Source organism: Taudactylus pleione, unplaced genomic scaffold, assembly GCF_031769625.1.
Source record: "Taudactylus pleione unplaced genomic scaffold, aTauple2 ptg000176l, whole genome shotgun sequence".
Classification (NCBI taxonomy): domain Eukaryota; kingdom Metazoa; phylum Chordata; class Amphibia; order Anura; family Myobatrachidae; genus Taudactylus; species Taudactylus pleione.
This window is the reverse complement of record NW_028284578.1, coordinates 2,645,675-2,665,046: the sequence shown is the minus strand read 5'-3', so window position 1 is coordinate 2,665,046 and position 19,372 is coordinate 2,645,675. Positions and strand designations below refer to the sequence as shown.

At 43.6% G+C, this 19,372-nt stretch overlaps 1 protein-coding gene across 2 annotated transcripts in view; it reads right to left on the bottom strand.

Annotated features, from left to right (window-relative positions):
- The window catches only part of FAM114A2 (family with sequence similarity 114 member A2), a 51,520-nt gene that overhangs the window by 22,811 nt on the left and 9,337 nt on the right, over positions 1 to 19,372 (bottom strand). For both annotated transcript variants that reach the window (XM_088475676.1, XM_088475675.1), the window contains 5 exons: positions 19,233 to 19,331; positions 17,868 to 17,974; positions 12,531 to 12,665; positions 4,132 to 4,290; positions 1,414 to 1,534 (listed from right to left, as the gene is read on the bottom strand). In XM_088475676.1, coding sequence (XP_088331802.1) covers positions 1,414 to 1,534; positions 4,132 to 4,290; positions 12,531 to 12,665; positions 17,868 to 17,974; positions 19,233 to 19,331 — 621 coding nt within the window. The remainder of the gene's footprint in view (positions 1 to 1,413; positions 1,535 to 4,131; positions 4,291 to 12,530; positions 12,666 to 17,867; positions 17,975 to 19,232; positions 19,332 to 19,372) is intronic.

Sequence of the window (19,372 nt, the reverse complement as noted above, 5' to 3'; positions counted from 1 at the left end):
CCTGGACAAAAGACCAGGAATGATGATGTTCGTCCATGTAAGATGACGTTTTGCCTCGTTCTGAGTTCCGTTTTTTTGGAGGGAAAAATCCGAACTCCACGTGCAAACTCGAACCTATCCGAACCTGCACATCCCTAGTTTTAACAGGTGCAGGGTGCTAGAATGAACACTAGATAGAGAACCATGTGAATACTGTAAATTTAGATTTTAATTCCATATATTAAAAAATAATACATATTAGAACATTAATTACCGGTACCAATAAGTCCATTAAGGGGATGAGAGATAGTCACAGTGGGCTATGGAATAACCTGCAGCCTGTGCAGCCCCCTGATGGAGCAAATATCCCACGGTATCTTGGAATCAGCCGAAGTGGACTTGGGTTCTCCGGTATACCATCCCTTTACCATTTTAAATGAATGCAAATAACTATTTTTAATGTACTAATATGTATTATTTTTTAACTATCACTAAATTCTAAATGTTAATTATTCACACGGTTCTCTATCCATATTTTTATTTATGGTATTTTCGTACATGATCTAATACACACTTTTGCGCCATTTTCTTTTTTTGTTATATTTTTACCTTTTGATGAGGGATACATTTATTTAAACTATTGAGAACTGCTCATTTTTGTTGTATTTTTCACAATCGAATACAATTACTTTGCTTGTCAGTTGCGGTATGTGTGATGTGGAAATAAAGCTGTAACCAGTCAACCTCTGCTAGCTATTACCACAATTTGCTGATACATCTATAAAAGAGGAATGGTGGCATTTTCAGACACGCTGGGGCCCTTGCAATAGGTGTATAATATACGCACACTGAAACAAGATGCAACCGTGCAGCTTCCTGCTGTGATCTAATATTAACACAGATCTGTAGCAGACTCATGATATCTCTTCACCCAGATATAATGCCACACTAATCCCAATACACAGCCAGGGATGTCTGATCCTCTCTGCCAATAGTTACAAGGTCATAATCACTGGGGCCTGGAGAACCGATTTTCTAGATCTTTGATGTTATAAGATAACTCAAAATGGTTTCCTTTTAAATTTACTTTGTGATTTGCACCCAGCAAGTTATTCTATTAATTTTTAGCTTTAATGAAGAACAATATCTGACAATTGCACAATGTTATTAAAAGACATATCATCAAAATCTGACTTTTTTTTCTATGATTTTTAAAGTAAATATACTTCACCGTTTTAGAAACAGATACATAACGTATTTTGCTTGGTTGCTGGCTTTGCAATATGTTTAATACTGTGCAGTACATTAATTTAGCCTGCAGATGTCACTGTTCCAATTAGTACCCGCAGAAAGCACGGACAACGATGCCGAAAGAAAATCATTTTACTACGTATGGAATTATTGGGATGATTCTACATAAAGATGACATTTTACCCTTCTCCACCTCTTCTTCATCATCAAACTCTTCCAATGAGAACACTTCCTTCAGGGATTCTAAATCTAACTTGAGTTCTGCCAGTTCTTCCCCTGATAGTGCGCTGAGAATGGACTTCACCTGTGGGTGCATACGAAAAAGATGGAATTTATTAGGGCATTATACTGGAACTTCAATTTAACTAAACCAATACGATTGCTGAATAAGTAGCAAGAGTACTCCAATTGCCCAGGTGTGTTATATTCATCACACTTGGGGGCATGCCCAGCGGAGGTGCTGGGCTTCCCCCAAACTCTCCTCTCACGGTGAATAGATGCTGCACGCATGCGCACGGCATCTACTGACCCGGCGGAGATAGGTCACCGCTACTTTTCCCACCCCCGGAACACTGCAGCACCTGGGTGGGGAAGGCACAGGGCAGGTTGTTTTAGTGGGGTGCCGCTAAAAGGGCAGGGTGCATTTTGCCACTTTAAAATCGGGCAGGACGGGGCGCCCCGCTAAAACTGCCTAGCTGGAACACTAAATTAGCGCTTATATATTGTTCAATTAAAATAATTGAATAAGTTGCAGGAAGGGGATGTACAAAACAAGTGACGTACAAAACTATGTGTCAGCATGTCACTGTGTATAGGGTCTCTAGCTTCCATACAAATTGTATTCTGTGCATACATTAGTCTCTCAGCGTTAAAATTACAGAAAGCACAGCATCAAGGACCAGCGGGCACTAGTGTGCAATATATTAAGGTAAGGTGTATGGACTGACCTGATCTTGCCGCTGTGCATTCCATCCATTTTGGTTTGTGCCAAACCACAACATTGCCCCTTACACACAAACAGCAGAGCACGCACAGCAAGGGACGCTTGTGTACCAGCAATACAGCGGCAAGATCCGGGGAAGTCCATATGGCTTCATGTCAGACACTTTGCCCTAGAGCACTTGGTTCATTATTTACCTTTTATATATTGGGAATATTACCTGAGGGCCAGAGCATCACTGGCGGAGGACGGAGACTTTTTCCTGCCTCAAGTATGGATTAAACCAGGAATACTGTACCTCCTTTCTCATTAGGAAAAATGATTCTAACTATTTAGAATGGACTGGTTGGTAGCTTCTCTGGATACAGAATGTACATTTGGTAAATTTTTGGATATCTGTGAAAGTTACATACTGTAGCTATCGTCTCGATGACAAAACAACCTTTTCAACATTTCGCTTCCACTTCGTGGTACGAATTAAGAACTGTTGATAACAATCCTCCTATACTGTTGGGGCCCTAGTCCGCACAGCTGACAACTAGATTTGACTGTATCCTTTATAATTGCTTGTGTACATTGTTTATTTCATATGACACTTTTGACATATGACATATGATGTGTTCTATTTCACATTTCCATCCTTCAGGGCAATTGAATGCACTACTCTATTGTCAGTGCTTTGTATTGCTGTGTGTAACTGTTATTTTGTCTGAAATGCTTTGGAAAAAAAAAAAATACAATATACTAACTTTTACATGAAGTGTACAGATGTGTCCTCATACATCTAACCTCACTGCGTGCTAAACAGCCCTTCTAGTAGCGCCATGCCATGCCATAGTTAGCACAATTCTGCTGATTAACATGATATGCAGCATGCCTATATTCTGTGAGTGGTGTACAATCAGGAAACCGACTGCCTTAATACCGACAGCCGGCTTCCCGAATGTCATATCCCAGCGAGGGTGAAATGCCGGGCGTCTAGCTATAGATACCTGACATTTCCCCGACGCTGGGAGACCGGCGCCCGGCATCTCGATCAAAGGGATGCCGGGTGCCGCGAGCGGACAGCCGCGGGGGGGAGAGGGTTAGGTTTAGGGCATCCGGGGGGGGGGGGACATAGGGTTAGGCACCCCCCTGGAGGGTTAGGGTTAGACTAGGGGGAGGGAGGGTTAGGGTTAGGCACCCCCCCGGGGGACTTAGGTTTAGGCAGCAGGGAAGGGGGGGATTAGGGTTAGGCACTTGGGGGGAGGTTAGGGTTAGGCACCCCTAAGGAGGGTTAGAAGGTTAGGTTAGTTTATACTTATCTTAGCGACGATCGGGATTTCCAGCACTGTCGGGAACTCTGCTTTTGTCGGCCAGGCGCTGCTGGGAATACCGATTGCCTGTGAGTGACTGCGTCTGTATCTGCGTGTGAAATGCTACGTTAGAGTGCCAGCGGCTGTAACACTGTAACGTAACATTTAGCATGCAGATACACCCGCAGTCGCACATGTTAGAACATAGGCATGCTGCATATCATTTTAGTGAGCAGAAGCTGCTTGTGCTAACTAGTCGCATAACTGTGCGAATAAGATGCATTTGAAGGTAAAAATTTGCACAAAAAGATGCTCAGCGCTACTGAGCCACACAGAGCTCCCGCATTATGTGTAGCGCACGGAGGATAGATGTATGTGGACACATCTGTATTCTCCACAAACAAATAATATCCCCGTTGTAGCAGTCTGGGCTGTTGTTAGAGGTTTAGCCAACCTAAAGTGCACTAATTTACAAGGATGAAGCCTAGAAAGCACCCGTGACTGGATCACGTACGCACGGCCCTTGCTTTCCTGGATATTAGGCTGCCATAACTCTGTTTAGACAGCTGATCCGCTTTAAAAATATCCAACCTGTTACGTACTCATTTCAGGGAAAAACACCCAGTAAAGCTTATTATTTACAATCTTACTATGGGGAGTACTTACCTTCCCTTCACTCTCCTTGGACAGCAGCTCCAACGCCTCCAGGTGAGCCAGGCCTTGGTATTCATCAAACAGCAGCCCGTAGTGTGCACGTCGCTCAATCTCTGGGTTACTCTCACTGCTCACGCGCTGCTCCTCTCTCTCCTTAGCTTCTCGCAACACCTGCAAGTAAGGTAATAAAACACAAAGATTACGCTGAGGCTCCATGGTTATGACACCAACATTACTGAATATATAACGAGAGCTAAAGTGCGACATAATACATATTAATGTTTATTTATAAGGCGTCTCAACATTCTGCACGGCTGGATGCAAAGCTACACGGGATAGAAAGATAGGTGACAGATGGGAAAATAATGGTTAAGAATGAGACAAAACAATGGCCCTCATTCAGAGCCGTTCGCTATTTGCGGTCGTTCGTTTAAAAACAAGGGGTGGCTATTCAAATGATCCGTACGCACATTGCAGTCTGTTCACACCTCTAAGTCTGAACGAGCGAGCAAAACATACGCTCGTTTATTTGTTAAAAACGCCCCCTGGCCGCTCGCATCCTACGTCATGTCCGCTATTTATTAGATTAATCGAGTACATCGACCAGCGTATGAACTGCTCGCTATTCTTGTGGTTGGTGTTTGCTACCACAAATTTGCGAGCAGTTCTGGCTATAAAATAACCCAGTGACGTGAACAATGACGCTGCTGTTTTAAATATACACACCCATAAAAGGCCCGTTTTGACCTTTAAGCACGCCTGCGTTTGGATCTCCACTCCCCATTTTCAAGCACCTTCCCCTGTTACCACCCACATACGCCTCATTCTGTCATTCAAAATAGCAGGCACTCGCTATATTGCGTACCACCGATTTTCGGCCGCACTGACTGGTTCGCGCATGCGTACTAAAAACCGTACGCATGCGCAGATGTGCAAACATCGCTCGGAACGAGCGTACTGCCGCTAACGAGCGGCTCTGAATGAGGGCCAATATTATTTCCTTTCAAACAGATCATCTGTTTGGTCAGGGAATCGTCTAAGAAACTAGTTGAGCAACACGGTTGCAGTATGGTCCCCCTGTTGTGCTGCCAACCAAGCAAGCTCTCTAGAGCAGGGGATGGTGGTGGATACCCATTTTATTTAGGGGTGAGCGGGTTCGGATTTCTGAAATCCGAACCCCCCCGAGCCCCCCCGATCCGAGTCCGATCCGAGTCAGGCTCGACTTTTCCCGCCTGACTCGGATCTGAAATCGAGGCAAAACGTCATCATCCCGCCTTCCGAGTCTCGCGGGTTTTGGATCCTATATAAGGTACCCGCGTCGGCGCCATTTTCTCACTCGGCTGTGGACAGTGAAGAGGGAGGGTGGGAGTTAGGGCTGTGTAGTGTAGTGTAGTGTAGTGCTGCTGTTGTCCACTACTTCAAAGTCCATAGGGGCTGGCTGTGTTGTGCTGTGCTGCTGTTAATAGGGGCTGTGTCCACTACTTCAAAGTCCATAGGGGCTGGCTGGACTGTGTTGTGCAGTCAGTTCTCCATAGGGGCTGTGTCCACTCCAAAGTCCTGTGCAGTGTCCCAGACCTAAAGGGGTGCTGTAGTGTTGTCCAGGGGGTGCTCTGTCCATCAGGGGTGCTCCCCCCAAGTGCTAAAAAAATAATATATTTTCTGTGTTTGTGAATTGTGTGCGCAGTAGCCGCACGTGCATCAACAAAGTAGTGCCAAGCGTGCGCCTGTGTCATAAGTAAAGGGCCGGCTGGCTTGACCGTTAAAGGGTGCTGTAACCCCCGAAAGTACACTCCAGTCCAAACCAAAAAAAAATTATTTTCTGTGTTTGTGAATTGTGTGCGCAGTAGCCGCACGTGCATCAACAAAGTAGTGCCAAGCGTGCGCCTGTGTCATAAGTAAAGGGCCGGCTGGCTTGACCGTTAAGGGTGCTGTAACCCCCGAAAGTACACTCCAGTCCAAACCAAAAAAAAAATTATTTTCTGTGTTTGTGAATTGTGTGCGCAGTAGCCGCACGTGCATCAACAAAGTAGTGCCAAGCGTGCGCCTGTGTCATAAGTAAAGGGCCGGCTGGCTTGACCGTTAAGGGTGCTGTAACCCCCGAAAGTACACTCCAGTCCAAACCAAAAAAAAAATTATTTTCTGTGTTTGTGAATTGTGTGCGCAGTAGCCGCACGTGCATCAACAAAGTAGTGCCAAGCGTGCGCCTGTGTCATAAGTAAAGGGCCGGCTGGCTTGACCGTTAAGGGTGCTGTAACCCCCGAAAGTACACTCCAGTCCAAACCAAAAAAAAAATTATTTTCTGTGTTTGTGAATTGTGTGCGCAGTAGCCGCACGTGCATCAACAAAGTAGTGCCAAGCGTGCGCCTGTGTCATAAGTAAAGGGCCGGCTGGCTTGACCGTTAAGGGTGCTGTAACCCCCGAAAGTACACTCCAGTCCAAACCAAAAAAAAAATTATTTTCTGTGTTTGTGAATTGTGTGCGCAGTAGCCGCACGTGCATCAACAAAGTAGTGCCAAGCGTGCGCCTGTGTCATAAGTAAAGGGCCGGCTGGCTTGACCATTAAGGGTGCTGTAACCCCCGAAAGTACACTCCAGTCCAAACCAAAAAAAAATTTATTTTCTGTGTTTGTGAATTGTGTGCGCAGTAGCCGCACGTGCATCAACAAAGTAGTGCCAAGCGTGCGCCTGTGTCATAAGTAAAGGGCCGGCTGGCTTGACCGTTAAGGGTGCTGTAACCCCCGAAAGTACACTCCAGTCCAAACCAAAAAAAATTTTATTTTCTGTGTTTGTGAATTGTGTGCGCAGTAGCCGCACGTGCATCAACAAAGTAGTGCCAAGCGTGCGCCTGTGTCATAAGTAAAGGGCCGGCTGGCTTGACCGTTAAAGGGTGCTGTAACCCCCGAAAGTACACTCCAGTCCAAACCAAAAAAAAATTATTTTCTGTGTTTGTGAATTGTGTGCGCAGTAGCCGCACGTGCATCAACAAAGTAGTGCCAAGCGTGCGCCTGTGTCATAAGTAAAGGGCCGGCTGGCTTGACCGTTAAGGGTGCTGTAACCCCCGAAAGTACACTCCAGTCCAAACCAAAAAAAAAATTATTTTCTGTGTTTGTGAATTGTGTGCGCAGTAGCCGCACGTGCATCAACAAAGTAGTGCCAAGCGTGCGCCTGTGTCATAAGTAAAGGGCCGGCTGGCTTGACCGTTAAAGGGTGCTGTAACCCCCAAAGTACACTCCAGTCCAAACCAAAAAAAAAATTATTTTCTGTGTTTAGCCGCACGTATATATCAAATCGATATAACATAAATGGAGGACCAAACTTTCTCCGATAAAAATAAAATAGAGAAAGATCAAGAACCACTTCCTCCTAGTGCTGAAGCTGCTGCCACTAGTCATGACATAGACGATAACATGCCATCAACGTCGTCTGCCAAGGCCGATGCCCAATGTCATAGTAGAGGGCACATACAATCCCAAATGGCAAAGTTCAGGAAAATGACCTTGAAAAAGACATTTAAATCAGCTGATGAGAAACGTAAACTTGCCAATATGCCATTTACGACACGGAGTGGCAAGGAACGGCTAAGGTCGATCCCTAGTATGTTCATGACTAGTGGTTCAGCTTCACATGACGATGGAAGCCCTCCTCCCACTAAAAAAATCAAAAGAGTTAAGCTGGCAAAAGCACAGCGAAGAACTGTGCTTTCTAAGAAGATATCACAAATCCCCAAGGAGAGTCCAAGTGTGGTGGTGGTTGCGATGCCTGACCTTCCCAGCACTGGACGGGAAGAGGTGGCTCTTTCCACCATTTGCACGCCCCCTGCAAGTGCTGAAAGGAGCACCCACAGTCCACTTGCTGATATGCAAATTGAAGATGTCACTGTTGAAGTACAACAGGATGAGGATACTGGTGTAGCTGGCGCTGAGGAGGAAGTTGGCGAGGAGGATTCTGATGGTGATGTGGTTTGTTTAAATCAGGCTCCGGGGGAGACAGTTGTTGTCCGTGGGATGAAAAAGCCCATCACGGTCATGCCTGGGCAGAAGACCAAACATTCCACCTCTTTGGTCTGGCAATATTTCTATCCAAATCCGGACAACAACTGTCTTGCCATATGTACCATATGTAAAGGTGAAATAAGTAGGGGTAGGGACGTCAACCACCTAGGAACATCCTCCCTTATACGGCACCTGCAGCGCGTTCATAAAAAGTTACTGTCAAGTTCAGAAACTTTGGCTAAGACCGTAAGCAGTCCAGGGACACCTAAATCCCGTTGTCCTGTTGTATCCAAGCGCCTGCAAACCACACCGTCAACTCCCTCCTCGTCAATTTCCTCCTTAGTCAGGATCGGAAGTAGTCCTGCAGGCCATGTCACTGGCATGACTGACTCTCCTATCCGGGATTCCTCTGGAGGATCCTGCATTGCTACGCCTACTGCTGCCGCTGCTGCTGTTGCTGCTGCTGGGAGTCGTTCATCATCCCAGAGAGGAAGTAGGAACACCACTACTTTTACTAAACAATTGACCCTCCAACAGTCCTTAGCGAGGAGGATGAAGTACGACAGCAGTCATCCTGAAGCAAAACGTATAACTGAGGCCTTGACTGCTATGTTGGTGTTAGACGTGCGTCCGGTATCCGCCATTAGTGCAGTGGGATTTAGACAATTGATGGAGGTAGTGTGTCCCCGGTTCCAAATCCCGTCTAGATTCCACTTCACTAGGCAGGCGATACCGAGACTGTACAGAAACGTCAGAAAAAGTGTCCTCAGTGTCCTGAAAAATGCCGTTGTACACAATGTCCACTTAACCACGGACATGTGGACAAGTGGAACAGGGCAGACTAAGGACTATATGACTGTGACAGCCCACTGGGTAGATGTATCACCTTACGCAGCAACAGCAGCAGCGTCACCAGTAGCAGCATCTCAGAAACGCCAGCTCGTTACAAGGCAGGCTACGCTATGTATCACCGGTTTCAGTAAGAGGCACACCGCCGACAACCTTAGAGAAACTGAGGGAAATCATCGCCCAGTGGCTTACCCCACTTAGACTCTCCTGGGGATTTGTGATATCTGACAACGCCACCAATATTGTGCGGGCATTACATCTGGGCAAATTCCAGCACGTCCCATGTTTTGCTCACACAATAAACTTGGTGGTGCAGAATTTTCTGAAAAGCGACAGGGGCGTGCAGGAGACGCTTTGGGTGGCCCGAAAAATTTCTGGCCACTTTCGCCATTCAGCGACTGCGTGCCGAAGACTGGAGCGCCAGCAAACACTCTTGAACCTGCCCCGCCATCACCTGAAGCAAGAGGTTGTGACGCGGTGGAACTCAACCCTCTATATGCTTCAGAGGATGGAGGAGCAGCAAAAGGCCATACAAGCCTATACATCCACCTATGACATAGGCAAAGGAGGGGGTATGCACCTGACTCAAGCGCAGTGGAGAATGATTTCCGTGTTGTGCAAGGTTCTCCAGCCCTTCGAACTTGCCACACGTGAAGTCAGTTCAGACACAGCCAGCTTGAGTCAGGTCATTCCCCTCATCAGGCTTTTGCAGAAGCAGCTGGAGAAAGTGAAGGAGGAGCTAAGACGGAGCGATTCCGCTCGGCATGTGGGACTTGTGGATGAAGCCCTTCATTCGCTTTGCCAGGATTCCAGGGTGGTCAATCTGTTGAAATCAGACCACTACATTTTGGCCACCGTGCTTGATCCTAGGTTTAAAGCCTATGTGGTGTCTCTATTTCCGGCCGACACAAGCCTGCAGAGGTGCAAAGACCTGCTGGTGAACACAATGTCAGCTGAAGCGGAACGTGACACGTCAACGGCTCCTTCTTCATTTTCTCCCGCAACTGGGGCTGCCAGGAAAAAACTTAGGTATCCTAAGCAACCCGCTGGCGGTGATGCAGGGCAGGCAGGACCAAGTTTGGACATCTGGTCCGGACTGAAGGACCTGGCAACAATTTCTGACATGTCTACTGTCACTGCATATGATACTGTCACCATTGACAGAATGGTGGAGGATTACATCGGTGACAGCATCCAAGTAGGCATGTCAGACAGTCCATACCTGTACTGGCAGGAAAAAGAGGCAATTTGGAGGCCCCTGTACAAGCTGGCTCTATTTTACCTGAGTTGCCCCCCCTCCAGTGTGTACTCCGAAAGAGTGTTTAGTGCAGCCGGGAACCTTGTCAGCGAAAGGCGTAGGAGGTTGCTTCCACAGAATGTGGAGAAGATGATGTTCATCAAAATGAATTATCAGCTCTTCCAGGGAGACCAGCCTCCAGAAGGTACAGAGGGACCTGTGGTGGTGGATTCAAGTGGGGACGAGTTAATACTTTGTGAGGATGAGGATGTACACACTGAAGAGGGTGAGGAATCGGTGGATGAGGAGGATGAGGATGACATCTTGCCTCCGTAGAGCCAGTTTGTGCAGGGACACATTAATTGCCAGCTTGTTTTGTGGGGGCCCAAACGAACCAATCATTTCAGCCACAGTTGTGTGGCAGACCCTGGCGCTGAAATGATTGATTTGTTAAAGTGTGCATGTCCTGTTTATACAACATAAGGGTGGGTGGGAGGGCCCAAGGACAATTCCATCTTGCACTTCTTTTTTTTCTTTGCATTATGTACAGTTTGGGGCCTAGTTTTTCTAACTGCCATCCTGTCTGCCACTGCAGTGTCACTCCTAGATGGGTCACGTGTTTGTGCCGCCCACTCGTGTCGCTTAGCATAGTCATCCAGCTACCTCGGTGCAACCTTTTGGACATGAAAACACTATTGTGAGGTGTTCAGAATAGACTGGAAATGAGTGGAAATTAAGGTTATTGAGGTTAATAATAGCATAGGAGCAGAGAAACCAACAAATTCTGTGATTTTAGCTGTTTTTATGCTTTTTAAAAAAAAAATACAGATCCAAAACACAAAACCCAGAACCCAAAACACGGAAGGGTGGTTTTGGCAAAACCAATCCAGATCCAAAACACGAAGAAAGATCCAGATCCAAAACCAAAACACAAAACACGAAAAGTGGCCGGTGCACACCCCTAATTTTATTAAACATACATTCCAAAATTTGTGGTCTGAGGCCAATTACCTCTACAGTACTCAGACCACAAATGCTGCAGATTCATTTATTTAGACCAGGACATGAACATAATGTACTGACTGGATTCACAAAGCACAAAATGCCTGTGATGCATTCACCCAATATGCAGAGAATGTTAAGGTGCCACCTGGTGGCAGAAAACTGTATTGCAGGGTATTTCATATACGCTTTGGAAAACACGAAGAAAATGTGATTCGGAAGTCCCAGATCCAATGGTCAGTGTTGGGAAAATGACTTCAGACTGACAGAGTGGATTGGTATGACTGGGAGTGGCACAGTGGTCTCCCCAACTCACCAGGGAGTGCCCTACAGATGTGTCCACATACATCTATCCTCCATGCGCTACAAGTCGCCCCACACATATCGCGGGAGCTCCGGGTGCCTCGGTAGCGCTGAGCGTCTTTCGTGCAACTTTTTACAAGCAGCTTCTGAAATGAAATGCAGCATGCCTATGTTCTCTGTGCGTCTGCGGGTGTATTTGCATGCTAAATGCTACGTTACAGTGTCAGTGGCTGTAACACTGTAACGTAGCGTTTCACATGCAGATACACCCGCAAACACACAGGGAACACAGGCATGCTGCATATCATTTTAATCAGCAGAAACTGCTTGTGCTAACTATTCACATCACTGTGTGAATAAGACGCATTTGAAGGTAAAAAGTTGCACAAAATTACGTTAGGTGCTACGGAGTCACGCCACGGCATGGCGCAATTAGATGGGCTGTTCAATGCGCAAGGAAGCTAGATGCATGTGGACACATCGATCTGTATGGCACAGATTAAGGGGAGGACTCTCCACTATGCAGGTACCAGCGTGGGGGCATAAACATGTTAAAACCAAGTTTCAGAAAGTGGAAGTCTCCTTTAAAAGAAATATGCACAAATGCTGACAAGTGTCTTTACTCTGTCTGTGACATAATAAGGACACTTGCCATAGTAAAGGTTCCTGCAACCCATAGGAGCATGATACCATCTCAGCCATGGTGATGTGATGATGAGGAAGACCAGAGCATTGTCACAGCTGAAATGTTGCCTGCCCATCACTACAGTCCTGTGCCATCCAATATTTAACAAAATACATTGGTGTTTTAGTGACGGGAGGCAGTTAGCCGTCACCATCTCCTGTGTATAGGTTATTACCTCGCCCCATGGAAGGTGCTACCTTGGCTGCAATGACAAAAGAACTCAACATGATATACACATGAAACACAATGATGCTTATTCCCTATTATGTGCATGTAGCACTAATGTGCATCAGGTTACATTTTCTCATTAAAGAGTATTTGTAATTACTATAGTGGTGACTTACATGTGACAGCGTAAAATTCCTGTTCATGAGTCCTTTGGTCTTTTTGAAACCTGGATCTCCCTCTGCAATCACGTCCATGGTCTTTTTACCAATAAACTCCAAAGCATCCAGCCCCCCAGTAAGAACAGTCTTCCCCTAAGTGAGCAAAAGGGGTCACATTTGTGGAGGCTGTCAAGGATGTTGTCAGCTTGACTTATTCACTCATTAAAGGAACTTTATAGGCTATAGCTAGCTCTTGGATGAGTAAAATCAGGATAATCTCATGACTGATGTTTATTTAAAGCAGTAAGAAATAGTTAATATTTTTTTTTATTGTCCTAAACAAATGATACATAATTTTACTATGGTAAAGACCTTTCATCATATCCAGTAACGCCAACTTTCCTGTACAATTTATTTAATGGAATTATTAAGAAATATATTCAGAAAAACTTTGGTGCAAAATGCCTTTCTGTATAGTTCAGTGACAGCATCTGCTACAAAATGTCTTGTGTATACTCAGTGACAGCATCTGCTACAAAATGTCTTGTGTATACTCAGTGACAGCATCTGCTACAAAATGTCTTTGTGTATACTCAGTGACAGCATCTCCTACAAAATGTCTTGTGTATACTCAGTGACAGCATTTCCTACAAAATGTCTTTGTGTATACTCAGTGACAGCATTTCCTACAAAATGTCTTTGTGTATACTCAGTGACAGCATCTGCTACAAAATGTCTTTGTTGTCAGCTTGACTTATTCACTCATTAAAGGAACTTTATAGGCTATAGCTAGCTCTTGGATGAGTAAAATCAGGATAATCTCATGACTGATGTTTATTTAAAGCAGTAAGAAATAGTTAATATTTTTTTTTATTGTCCTAAACAAATGATACATAATTTTACTATGGTAAAGACCTTTCATCATATCCAGTAACGCCAACTTTCCTGTACAATTTATTTAATGGAATTATTAAGAAATATATTCAGAAAAACTTTGGTGCAAAATGTCTTTGTGTATACTCAGTGACAGCATCTCCTAAAAAATGTCTTTGTGTATACTCAGTGACAGCATCTCCTAAAAAATGTCTTTGTGTATACTCAGTGACAGCATCTCCTAAAAAATGTCTTTGTGTATGGTCAGTGACAGCATCTGCTACAAAATGTCTTTGTGTATACTCAGTGACAGCATCTCCTACAAAATGGCTTTCTGTATGTTCAGTGACAACGTTTGCTACAAATGGCTTTCTGTATACTCAGTGACAGTCTCTGAACAAAATGGCTTTCTGTATACTCAGTGACAGCATCTCCTAAAAAATGTCTTTGTGTATACTCAGTGACAGCATCTCCTAAAAAATGTCTTTGTGTATACTCAGTGACAGCATCTCCTAAAAAATGTCTTTGTGCATACTCAGTGACAGCATCTCCTAAAAAATGTCTTTGTGTATACTCAGTGACAGCATCTCCTAAAAAATGTCTTTGTGTATACTCAGTGACAGCATCTCCTAAAAAATGTCTTTGTGTATACTCAGTGACAGCATCTCCTAAAAAATGTCTTTGTGTATGGTCAGTGACAGCATCTGCTACAAAATGTCTTTGTGTATACTCAGTGACAGCATCTCCTACAAAATGGCTTTCTGTATGTTCAGTGACAACGTTTGCTACAAATGGCTTTCTGTATACTCAGTGACAGTCTCTGAACAAAATGGCTTTCTGTATACTCAGTGACAGCATCTCCTAAAAAATGTCTTTGTGTATACTCAGTGACAGCATCTCCTAAAAAATGTCTTTGTGTATACTCAGTGACAGCATCTCCTAAAAAATGTCTTTGTGTATACTCAGTGACAGCATCTCCTAAAAAATGTCTTTGTGTATACTCAGTGACAGCATCTCCTAAAAAATGTCTTTGTGTATACTCAGTGACAGCATCTCCTAAAAAATGTCTTTGTGTATACTCAGTGACAGCATCTCCTAAAAAATGTCTTTGTGTATGGTCAGTGACAGCATCTGCTACAAAATGTCTTTGTGTATACTCAGTGACAGCATCTCCTACAAAATGGCTTTCTGTATGTTCAGTGACAACGTTTGCTACAAATGGCTTTCTGTATACTCAGTGACAGTCTCTGAACAAAATGGCTTTCTGTATACTCAGTGACAGCATCTCCTAAAAAATGTCTTTGTGTATACTCAGTGACAGCATCTCCTAAAAAATGTCTTTGTGTATACTCAGTGACAGCATCTCCTAAAAAATGTCTTTGTGTTTACTCAGTGACAGCATCTCCTAAAAAATGTCTTTGTGTATACTCAGTGACAGCATCTCCTAAAAAATGTCTTTGTGTATGGTCAGTGACAGCATCTGCTACAAAATGTCTTTGTGTATACTCAGTGACAGCATCTCCTACAAAATGGCTTTCTGTATGTTCAGTGACAACGTTTGCTACAAATGGCTTTCTGTATACTCAGTGACAGCATCTGCTACAAAATGTCTTTGTGTATACTCAGTGACAGCATCTGCTACAAAATGTCTTTGTGTATACTCAGTGACAGCATCTGCTACAAAATGTCTTTGTGTATACTCAGTGACAGCATCTCCTACAAAACAGTTTTCTGTATACTCAGTGACAGCATCTCCTACAAAATGTCTTTCTGTATACTCAGTGACAGCATCTGCTACAAAATGTCTTTGTGTATACTCAGTGACAGCATCTGCTACAAAATGTCTTGTGTATACTCAGTGACAGCATCTCCTAAAAAATGTCTTGTGTATACTCAGTGACAGCATCTCCTAAAAAATGTCTTTGTGTATACTCAGTGACAGCATCTGCTACAAAATGTCTTGTGTATACTCAGTGACAGCATCTCCTAAAAAATGTCTTTGTGTATACTCAGTGACAGCATCTGCTACAAAATGTCTTTGTGTATACTCAGTGACAGCATCTGCTACAAAATGTCTTGTGTATACTCAGTGACAGCATCTCCTAAAAAATGTCTTTGTGTATACTCAGTGACAGCATCTGCTACAAAATGTATTGTGTATACTCAGTGACAGCATCTCCTACAAAATGGCTTTGTGTATACTCAGTGACAGCATCTCCTAAAAAATGTCTTTGTGTATACTCAGTGACAGCATCTGCTACAAAATGTCTTTGTGTATACTCAGTGACAGCATCTGCTACAAAATGGCTTTGTGTATACTCAGTGACAGCATCTCCTAAAAAATGTCTTTGTGTATACTCAGTGACAGCATCTGCTACAAAATGTCTTGTGTATACTCAGTGACAGCATCTCCTAAAAAATGTCTTTGTGTATACTCAGTGACAGCATCTGCTACAAAATGTCTTTGTGTATACTCAGTGACAGCATCTGCTACAAAATGTCTTGTGTATACTCAGTGACAGCATCTGCTACAAAATGTATTGTGTATACTCAGTGACAGCATCTCCTACAAAATGGCTTTGTGTATACTCAGTGACAGCATCTCCTAAAAAATGTCTTTGTGTATACTCAGTGACAGCATCTGCTACAAAATGTCTTTGTGTATACTCAGTGACAGCATCTGCTACAAAATGGCTTTGTGTATACTCAGTGACAGCATCTCCTAAAAAATGTCTTTGTGTATACTCAGTGACAGCATCTCCTAAAAAATGTCTTTATGTATACTCAGTGACAGCATCTGCTACAAAATGTCTTTGTGTATACTCAGTGACAGCATCTGCTACAAAATGTCTTTGTGTATACTCAGTGACAGCATCTGCTACAAAATGTCTTTGTGTATACTCAGTGACAGCATCTCCTAAAAAATGTCTTTGTGTATACTCAGTGACAGCATCTGCTACAAAATGTATTGTGTATACTCAGTGACAGCATCTCCTACAAAATGGCTTTGTGTATACTCAGTGACAGCATCTCCTAAAAAATGTCTTTGTGTATACTCAGTGACAGCATCTGCTACAAAATGTCTTTGTGTATACTCAGTGACAGCATCTGCTACAAAATGTCTTGTGTATACTCAGTGACAGCATCTCCTAAAAAATGTCTTTGTGTATACTCAGTGACAGCATCTCCTAAAAAATGTCTTTATGTATACTCAGTGACAGCATCTGCTACAAAATGTCTTTGTGTATACTCAGTGACAGCATCTGCTACAAAATGTCTTTGTGTATACTCAGTGACAGCATCTGCTACAAAATGTCTTGTGTATACTCAGTGACAGCATCTCCTAAAAAATGTCTTTGTGTATACTCAGTGACAGCATCTCCTAAAAAATGTCTTTGTGTATACTCAGTGACAGCATCTGCTACAAAATGTCTTTGTGTATACTCAGTGACAGCATCTGCTACAAAATGGCTTTGTGTATACTCAGTGACAGCATCTGCTACAAAATGTCTTTGTGTATACTCAGTGACAGCATCTGCTACAAAATGTCTTGTGTATACTCAGTGACAGCATCTCCTAAAAAATGTCTTTGTGTATACTCAGTGACAGCATCTCCTAAAAAATGTCTTTGTGTATACTCAGTGACAGCATCTGCTACAAAATGTCTTTGTGTATACTCAGTGACAGCATCTGCTACAAAATGGCTTTGTGTATACTCAGTGACAGCATCTCCTACAAAACAGTTTTCTGTATACTCAGTGACAGCATCTCCTACAAAATGGCTTTCTGTATGGTCAGTAACAGCATCTCCTACAAAATGGCTTTCTGTATGCTCAGTGGCAACGTTTGTTACAAATGGCTTTCTGTATACTCAGTGACGGTGTCTACAACAAACATCTAATTTTAAGCACTACCGTTGTTTTTGTTATATTTCCATATCGGACCTCCTCCTATATAAGGGTGTATTAAAGAAGATCCCACCCTCCATCTGTCTACACTACTGCCCTCCCATTCCACACTGCAGATGCTGACACATTACTTTCTTATCAGACATTTGTTTTAGAGCAAATTCACAGTCAGCCGTAGAAAGTTATTTATCCAAATACAGTACATTAAACCAATTTTCTTTACATTTACTTTCCTACACAATGAATGGCTAATGTTTGGCATGAACAGGGGAGTGGCATAATGCGGCCTGACTTTTCAAACAGGAATGTTGGGAGGCATACGGTTTTAGGTGTCCCCTAAAATTTCACATGGTACAAGATAAATGCATCCATACACTATTCCTTATTTCTCTTGTGTGTGCATCCCCCCAGATCCCCCAGCTATTGTTTAAGAAAATAAAAATGTATATGTGTGTGTCTACATAACATTTTTTTTTTTTTAATTTAATGACGTCTTGCCAACAATATCTTTACATAAAGTACATAACACTTTGGGACACGAGGACTGGTCCTCTTCTTGTATGGGTGTACTTACTGTACTCTGCACTGCTGTAGAGATAGTGGAGAGGAATCCCAGTGCTCCTGTAATTGGGGATGAGCCCTCTTCCTCTCTGGATTCACCACTCTCCCCAGCACTGGCATCTGATAAGATAAGTGTGAATCGATACGTTTATTATTGTACAAACTACCATATACAACATTTTGAGCACTGTAAAGGCATCTGTATACCTACAACTTGCATTACAGATACAAATAAAATTATAACAGTACATAGGACATTCCAGGATGACTTCCAAACAGAGAAAATCTTCAGAATACAACAGCAATGACTTATACCCCTTTCAGATTATAAATGCTGGGTCCGACCCAAGTCTATCTGGCGTTACAGTGGATGCTTGGAGATCATGTCATCTTCATGCGCCACCGAAGATAGCCAATCCGGTGGCAAGCAGCACGACCTGGGTCATCATGACCCAGGTCGGGCTTGTTACACAGCACCGTGACCCGGGGCGTTTCCATGTCCAACCCTGGACGCTACCTGGGTTGGATTGCTGGGTCACTCGACCCAGGTTATTTTTTCTGGCTCCTTTGAGACTGAGACGCTACCAGGGTCGACCCGGCAATAACAAAGGTTATAGCGGTAGTCTGAAAGGGGCAGAATTTACTTATATGTTGTGCATGAGATGTGCTATACCTACAGCAGTCATAGGGATCACTGATCTCGATAGAATAGTACCATCTTCATTCACACTACTGTTTAGTTAGACCCCATTCTCCATACAGACCACTTGTTAGGTGGCAAAGTGTTGTTTCTTACAGAAGTTATGAATGGCCTTTGGGGTTCATTTTAAACTCTACAACATTTTCCATAATACAAGCGTCATAGAAGTGCTAGAAAAGTGACACAACAGCACTGAATTGCTGCCATTATAACAGGTTATAGAGAAGGGTGAAGTTACTCCCCAGTCCCATGGGGATGATAGCACAAAATGTTATATGCAATGTCTGCAGAGCATATACCTACTAGTGTGATAGGAGAGGAATGGTACTTCTTCATTTTAATGTGTTACCACGAGAGCAAATCAGCACTATGACAGAAGAGCGCAAGTGCTCAAACCGCCTCTCAGACGCTAACGCAGTGAACATAGGAGTCTTATTTCAACATCTGTATGTGCCAGAAATGTAGCAATAGTCTAATGCTGGGTCTCTTGACATTGAAATTTCTATGTAACACTGCATCAACCAAGAGGCGAAACTAAGTGATGTCACAATATTCCTAAAACTGGATAATGGGCAAGATCTTGGTAATATACAGCTTAAAAAGTTGTAGAAAGAAAGCAAAAACAGAGGGGGGGAAAAGGAAGGAAAAAAACATTAAAACAAACAAAGTGCTACTTGCCTTGTGAGGCCTCCGGACGATCCCTAAATGACAATTCTACAGGGCTTGGGACTCCTAATGTGCTCTCAGCCTTCTCAATAGCAGAAGAGATTCCATGCCCTGTGAGAGTAAACACCGTATTTATAGGACCAAGTAATCAG